This window comes from Pelodiscus sinensis, chromosome 15 (genome assembly GCF_052426305.1).
Source record: "Pelodiscus sinensis isolate ZL-2025 chromosome 15, ASM5242630v1, whole genome shotgun sequence".
NCBI classification, from domain to species: domain Eukaryota; kingdom Metazoa; phylum Chordata; order Testudines; family Trionychidae; genus Pelodiscus; species Pelodiscus sinensis.
The window spans coordinates 31086066-31093645 of NC_143066.1; the positions used below are offsets into that span (position 1 = coordinate 31086066).

The window sequence follows — 7580 nt, forward strand, 5'->3', positions numbered from 1 at the left end:
CCTAGGAAAATCAAATTTCTCTTGCTATAAGATATAACTTTTTCAAACAGGGGAAGGTTTCACATTCCATAGAGAATCATAGATGTTCTTATTTTGGACATCTTTTCAAGGTGGTGATGGAGATTAATCTCATTCAGGACAATGTTACCAACTTTTTTTCCTCGTGTCTTCACTTACTTGGTGACTTTGGGGGTTTATGAGTTTTCTTTTTCAGTTTCTAGAAGAAAAATAAAAAAAGCTTTCTGCAGTCAAACTCTCCTATTACTAAAACATCTCAGCAAGTTATCTGAAAAACAGAAGCTAAAGCCAGTTCTAATGAGGAATCAGATGAGGTCTAACAAAACAATATGAACTCTCCTAAATACAGGATTGTAATGCATGACTACATATAGAAGAAAAGGGATTCAACAGTTATTCCAACTGGTCTAGTTTTACCAAAGTTCAAATGTCACTGTAGCAGATTATAGCAAATGAAATAAGTATGTGCCAAAACAAAACAATAAACTACAATTAAGGTGTTGCCCCACAATGGTGTACACTAATAGCCAAAGCTACCTATTTTTGCTCATTTATTGAACAATTATGTGAGTTTTACTTGTACATCTTAAATGTGGGAATCAGCAAGTCCTTAGAAGTGCAGGACTATTACCAGGTGGAGAATGGGAGTTAATATTCTCTAAAAATGTGGTTCTCAACTGGTGGTCCATGGTGACTTTTTCGGTGGTCCACAGGAACACTGTCCAAAGTCACACAGCATAAGCAGGCGCTGCCGTTAGGCTGGTTTATGCCATGTTCACAAGCACGCGGCATGTCATCCATAGTGTCACCGAGGAAGCAACTAGGTTGTGTTTCCAGTAACTTCCGTCTGAGGCTCTGAATGTCAGTGTAGCTGCCACCATCGTGCTGAGCGATTGCTGTGTCATTCATCCTGTGCTACATGTGCTGGAGGTGGTCCACGAAAATTTTTTGATTGGCCTGGTAGTCCGTGGACTGAAACGAGTTGAGAACCTCTGCTCTAAAAGATGGAAGAACCCTTTCTTGTTCAATTCAACTAAAGCGTACTACACAGATAACTTAGGGTCTCTTAACTTGATGGCATAGCGAAATTCACTGAATGTAATTTGCAAAATAAGCATCAGAATTTTGAAATCCCAGTAATGTTTAGAATTACTGGAGCCTCCATATGTCAAATTTTTGTTGGTACAATACGGTTCTACTTTTTAAAGTATCTATCAGTAATCAGTAGATATGACTGGGATATGCTGTGTGGAAGTAGATTCTGAGAAGTTTTTTCAAGTGTTTACAAAAAGCACATTGCTGATAAAACTCACCATCTCTGTGTCAGATTCATAGGTTACAGCAGACAGTTGGTCTTCTCCCTAGAAAGTAGATATGTACAATTTAATTTTTGCTGCTGTATAGATAGTTGGTTAATATATAGATCACCAGAATGTCAATAACAGCCCCCCAGTAATTTTTTATAATGATCACTACAGTACATTCAACTACGTACTCTGTCACTGTGTTTACAAAGGGACAATATACCTGAGAAAAAAATCCCCTAAAGAGGAAGTCACTGCAAAATCTGACCCTAAAGTGTTGAACCTGAACTATCGCAAAGCTGCTTATTCATAATCTCAGAAACCATCAGCAGGTACAGAATGCCTATCTGAACTAATTCTGAAAAAAAAAATCACTGCATAGTGTTAGATTAATTTCAGAAAAGGTAGTAAAGCAAATTTCAAATGTCAACAGAAACCCTAATATTATCCTAAGTTTGTAATAAAATTCTCACTTTTCATTAAATAACACTTCCATTATTATTTTAAATCATCACTAGCTTTTCTTTGAAAGCTAGTGACAAGACTGGGTCTGATGGACAGGAGAGCTTGCAGGAAGTCCAACTTCATATCCCCATTTCAGTGCCTTTAGTGTCTAATAAAAGAGTAGGATGTACTTGTAAACCTCTCTCTCAAATAACTTTATATTTAATAACTATTTTTAGTGTTCATTAATATTCTAGATGCAATATGACCAGAGATGCTTATATTAACCGTCAGAGGGGTAGCCGTGTTAGTCTGAATCTGCAAAAGCGACGAGGAGTCCTGTGGCACCTTATAGACTAACTGAAGTGTAGGAGCATAAGCTTTCGTGGGCAAAGAGAAGTGGGTCTTTGCCCACGAAAGCTTATGCTCCTACACTTCAGTTAGTCTATAAGGTGCCACAGGACTCCTCGTCGCTTTTATATTAACCATAACACTCTCACACTTACACTTACTTCAAGAGTAATAGCTAGCTAATTAGTTCAGTATTAATACCTTAAAACTTATATAATGCTTCACATTTTCAATTGCAACATTAAAGAGCCATCACAACAGCCCAAAGATACAAGTATAAACACCCTCATTTTAAAGACAAGGAACCAAGAGCATAGGAAAGGTTCCAAGGTTAGTCAGTCAGTGAAAAAGTCAGCATTGGAACTTAGAGAGGAAGGATAGTCCAATCATTAGGGCACTTATGAGATTTATATTCAATTCCCTGCTCTGCCACAGACTTCTCCGTTGACCTTACGCAAGTCACTTAGCCTATGTGTCATCTAAAAAATGAGGATAACAGCACTTCTTTACATTTTGGGGTGTTGTAATGATAAACACATTAAAGACTGTGAGACACGCATGTGATGTAGCCATAAAAGTATCTAAAACAGGTAGATGGATATTTTCCCAAATGTATCCCTTCAGATTACAGTGCCCGAAAATAGCTATTGGTTTAACATTGCATCAATAGAGAAGAGTACCGAGCCAACAGATGATCTTTACCTAAGCATATACAGGACAGAAAGAAAGGTTGGAACATTTCCATTTCATATGTTTTTCATGTTATGTTGCCCTTGCGGAAAAGCTCATACAATTAATTTCCGCCTACTGCTGGCTTTGCTAGCGCTTACAGATGCAGCTCTGTTCCTAGGCAAGATCCAGATCTAGCTCATTGTGAGAAGCGGGAGAAAAGGTAAAGCAGATTTTAAAGCACTGGTTGACAGGAAAGAAGGCAGCATTGAAAATATTAAGAACAGATAAAGCAGCTTTTCAGCTTGGTTGAGAACAAATAGGCATACGTTTCACACAGTACACTATACCATAGTTTTTAATTTCCTGGGTCAGTGTTTCTTGCAACATACGGACAGGTTATTTTTGTTATTTTGTTATTTATCACACTACTGGAGGTATCCCGAAATAGCTACCCTGCATCTTTTAAACGTGCTCGTTATTTCAAAATATTTTTCAAAATAACAGGCACAGCTATGTTACCGGGCCCTGCCTCTGGTGCGAGACACGGACCTGCCGCGCTATTCTGGTATCCCTGTAATCCTCATTTCACAAGGGTTAAAGTATGTCTCGAAATAGCGCATTATTTCAAAATTTGGTGCTGTGTAGACACGCCAAATTTCAAAATAAGCTATTTTGAAATATAATCAAAATAAAATACTCAATTTGCGTAGCACAAAGTGCAAATCTTATTTTGAGTTTAGGATGCTGTGTAGATGCATCCTAACAGAACAAGAATGGCTTTCAACAGAGAACTCAAAAAGTATAGTGCAATGGAGGTGACAAGAAAGTAATTTTACAGGAGAATACTAAAGTGTAGGACTGGGTGTAAGGACTCCTACGTGCTAATGCTCTCGTTGCCATGAGCTCTCTTTTAGACCTTGGCAACGTGAGCATTAGCACATCGGAGTCCTTACACCCAGTGCTAGAAAGATTTTTACCACACAGTTGTGCATCCAACATTTCTTACACATATTTTGACAGAGCTGCCACATTTTGAAACTCGTAAGATGGCACTTCACAAAATGAGCAAACCTTGCTACCGCATGAAGAGGCATTGACACTTGGCTGCCCAGAGAAGTCAAACTACATCAGTAACTTAGTGCATGCCATTGTTACAACATCCATTTAGGGAAAAAAATCTAATGCTGTCTCCTGCCAACAGGGAAGGAAGAGAGCAGTATCACTGGAGTATTCTCAGGAGTGGTCAGAAATATATAGTGGTGATGAATTGCCAATATAGGAACTGAGCTAAAAAGTTCCTCATCACACTCTATAATGTCAAAGCCCCTAAGTGTCAACACAGTATGCACAATCCTAACACATCATATAACAAATGCATAGTGAGCTGTCCTGACTATAACATCCTCATTGTTGTGTGAGTCAATGATACTCCACCTTATGTGTTAGTAGAGACAAGCTTGTACTTGTGCCATGAACCTGAGGCTACATCTAGACTGCAAGCCTCTTTTGAAAAAGAGCGTCTAGACTACAATCAGTACTTTCTAAAAAGCAAGCCGCTTTTTCGAAAGACAGCACCCTGGCAGTCTGGATGCTCTCTTTCGAAAAAGCATAATTTGCATTACATAGCGCATTTTTTCAAAAGAGCACTTTCGAAAAAAGGCATTATTCCTCGTAAAACAAAGTTTTCCACAGTCAAAAAAAAATTGCCACGTTCTTTCAATTTACTTTAGAAAGAACACGGCAGCAGTCTAGATGCAGGGGAAGTTTTTTCTAAAAAAGGCTACTTTTTTCGAAAAAACCCTGTAGTCTAGACACACTGTGAGGGAGGTGGGCTGTTTGACTCCCACAGTCCCACCACATCTGCCCCGGTTCCATTGCACCCATTCCTATCTGTCCCAGTCCCACTGTCTCCTGTCCCCATTGGTTCCAGCCTCCCCACCTACCCCTGGTTCCACTGTGCCCCCTCCCCATCAGTCCCAGCCCTGGTCCCATTGTTCCCAATCCCCAGTCCTGTTGTCCCCTATCCTCATCAGTCCCAGCCCTGCACCCACTGTTCCCAATTCCAGTGTCCTCCATCCCCATCACTCTTGGTCCTGGCGTCAGTTCCAATGCCCACACCCCATCTACTGTGCTCCCAGTCCCCATATCCTTTGCCTGGCTGATCTGGTCCCTCTACCCCCTTCCCCATGTCCCCATCTCAGACCCACTGTCCCCCACCCCCATCTGGCCTGACCCCTCTGTCCCCTGTCTCGGTCCCACTGCTCCCTCCCCAGTCCCAAACCCAATGTCGCTCTCTCCCAGTGCCCTCCTCCCCCGGGTCCCAATCCCGGCCTCACTGCCTGTCTCCCTCCCATCTCCCCGGTCCCGCTTCCCGCCGCTCCCATTCAATCCCCTCGGCTCTGTCCCGAGCTCACCAGCTCCCGCTCCGTGGCCGCCTCGCTAGTCGCTAGGGACATGGCGCGAGCGCAGCTCCAGTGGCTTCAGGGGCTCGGGCCCCGCCGGTGCATGTCACCAGACGGGAGAAGCGTCCAGCATCTCAGCCTGGATCGAGCCCCTTCCCCTTAGTACTTCCGGGTATCCGAGACCATGGCAACCAGCCGCGGCAGCAGCCCCAGGACCCGGATGAATAGGGAACGGAACACCCTGGCCAAGCGACTCTTTGCCCGGAGTTTGGGGAAGCGGCTTCGTCACAGGGCTGGGACAACCAAGTGTTTGCTCGGAGTTTTGGGAGATCACAGCAGGCGAGCGAAGCGCTGAACTAGCGAGCCAGCGAGGAGGGGCTGGGGAAGCCCTCCTGATGGGGTTACCCAGGAGAGGCCAGGGTGGCCTGGAGTCTCCAGCAATTAAAGATTAATCTTTACTTAAAGAGTGTGTGGTGTGCTGAAATCTCTAGAAATATGGCCAATCAAAATTGGCAACCCTGGCGCCCACAGAAAGGTCCCATGTAGAGTCTGGCTTGTCACCTAACATAGGGACCTTCCTTTGGGCCCTTCCCAATAGGGCCATAGGCAGATCCTGATTCCTACCGCAAACTGGTTCTTAAGCCTCTTCCCCTCCCTTCCCACCCGCACAACCGCACCAAACAGTGGTACTCTGGCCTATGTAAAGATGGTACCTTCAGGTTTTCATGCAATCTGTCCAATGGCACAAAGTCTGGTCTTTTTCCTAAAGCCCTACATCCAGGCTATGTCTACACTGGAAGTTTTTGCACAAAAATGGCCATTTTTGCCTCAAATGCACTTTTGCACAAGTAAATCAGCAGTAAAATGGCAAAACAGAGGGCTTTTGCTGGCGTAGGTAAACCTCCTTCTGTGAGGCATAACTCCCTTTTGTGCTACAGCTATGGCACAAAAAGGCAAGTGTGGATGCTCCAGAGGAAAAAGCACAGGTGCTCTGACGGCCTTTCTGTGAATGGCCATCAGAGCTTTCTTGCACAAGAGTGTCCATGCAGTGTGGACGCTCTCTTGCGCACTTTTGCGATGCGCTTTGAGGTGTGGACATGCTCTTGTGCAAGAAGTTTTTGTGCAAAAACTCTTGCGCAAAAGGCTTCTTGTGCAAGAAACCTGCAGTGTAGACATCAAAGGATTAAATAAGAATCTTAGCTTCCCACCCCAACCCTTTGTGTGGCCTTGGACAAATAAGTCAGTTGTTCTAGGCTTCATTTTTCTATCTGTAAAAGAGAGTAAATACCTCACTCTTGTGTGCGTGAAACATAATTCAGTAATGTTTGTAAGGTGCTTTCTGTTCAGATCCTCTGAAGGAAGGCACCAAAGAAATGAAAAGTATTACCTATCCTGGTTTCTATTATTCACCATTATATATATATTTTTTCTTTCTTTCAACGATTACATCTTGCTGCAATTGACACACAGTCTGTGTCTACACTCCAAAAGTTCCCAGTTACTACCTAACATGAGTAAAGATGTTAAAATGCAATTATCTGGCTAATCGTATAGTTGATACAATTGTATTGACTACACAATTAGTCGATAAGTGCCTCTGCAGAACCGCAGTGGGGGTAGCTCCAGAGGAGACAACTCAAGCTGGGACTGAGAAGTCCAGGCTCATATTGGCTCCAGAGCCACCCAAAGAAATTCCAAATGACCTGTGGTAAAAAAGCCAGCACTGTTACCCATTTATGCCAGTTCTCTTGCAGTTGATACCAATGATAGAACTGAACTATTAGTGGCAACAGTGGGCCTTTAATTTGCAAAACCCAAGCATAGGACCCATTGTCAGACAATCACAATGATAAGGGGCACAGGAAAGCTATTTACAACATTTAAACTGCACTTCTATAACTGGTTTCCAGATTCCACATTTCTGGTGTTGATAATTTACACCTTAAGCTTTTGTGAGGATAGTGCTCTCTCTCATCTCATGAGGGAAAGCTGAAAAGCGTGATCCCATGCAATGCACTCAAGATGGGGACTCTATCTCATTTATTAATGTAAGAATAATAAAATAAAACTCAGCAAAGCCTAAACTCAATAAAAAGAGCATTAACACTCATCTGAGAACATTAAAACAGTATTGGAATTATGGGTGTAAAATCCCATTTAATTGGTTAACCAGTTAACAGCATCTGGCCTATCACCTAAGATGAAGGACCTTCTTTTGGGCTCTCCCCAACAGGGCCATAGTCAGATGCTGATCCCCATGGTGAGCTGGTTGGGGGGAGCCCTTCAGCTCCAGTAGATTGGAGTGGCTCCCCTGCTCACTGCAGACGGGGAGGGGGGGCTGCTCCAGGCTCTACAGGTTAACCAGAACCGGTAGGATTCACTTATTAAG

The 7580-nt window shown here is 43.1% G+C and overlaps 1 protein-coding gene across 6 annotated transcripts in view; it reads right to left on the reverse strand.

Moving 5' to 3' along the window:
• Positions 1-5431, reverse strand: part of IQCE (IQ motif containing E) — a 58765-nt gene extending 53334 nt beyond the window's left edge. For 2 of the 6 annotated variants that reach the window (XM_075899607.2, XM_006112884.4), the window contains exons 1-3: positions 5204-5431; positions 1332-1379; positions 178-217 (exon numbers count right to left, since the gene is read on the reverse strand). In XM_075899607.2, coding sequence (XP_075755722.2) covers positions 178-217; positions 1332-1379; positions 5204-5245 — 130 coding nt within the window. In that variant the 5' untranslated portion in view covers positions 5246-5431. Of the gene's footprint in view, positions 1-177; positions 218-1331; positions 1380-5203 lie in introns of those variants that run through there. The other 4 variants (XM_006112886.4, XM_006112885.4, XM_025178923.3 and 1 more) reach the window with 3 other exon arrangements.
• Positions 5432-7580: the final 2149 nt, after the last annotated feature.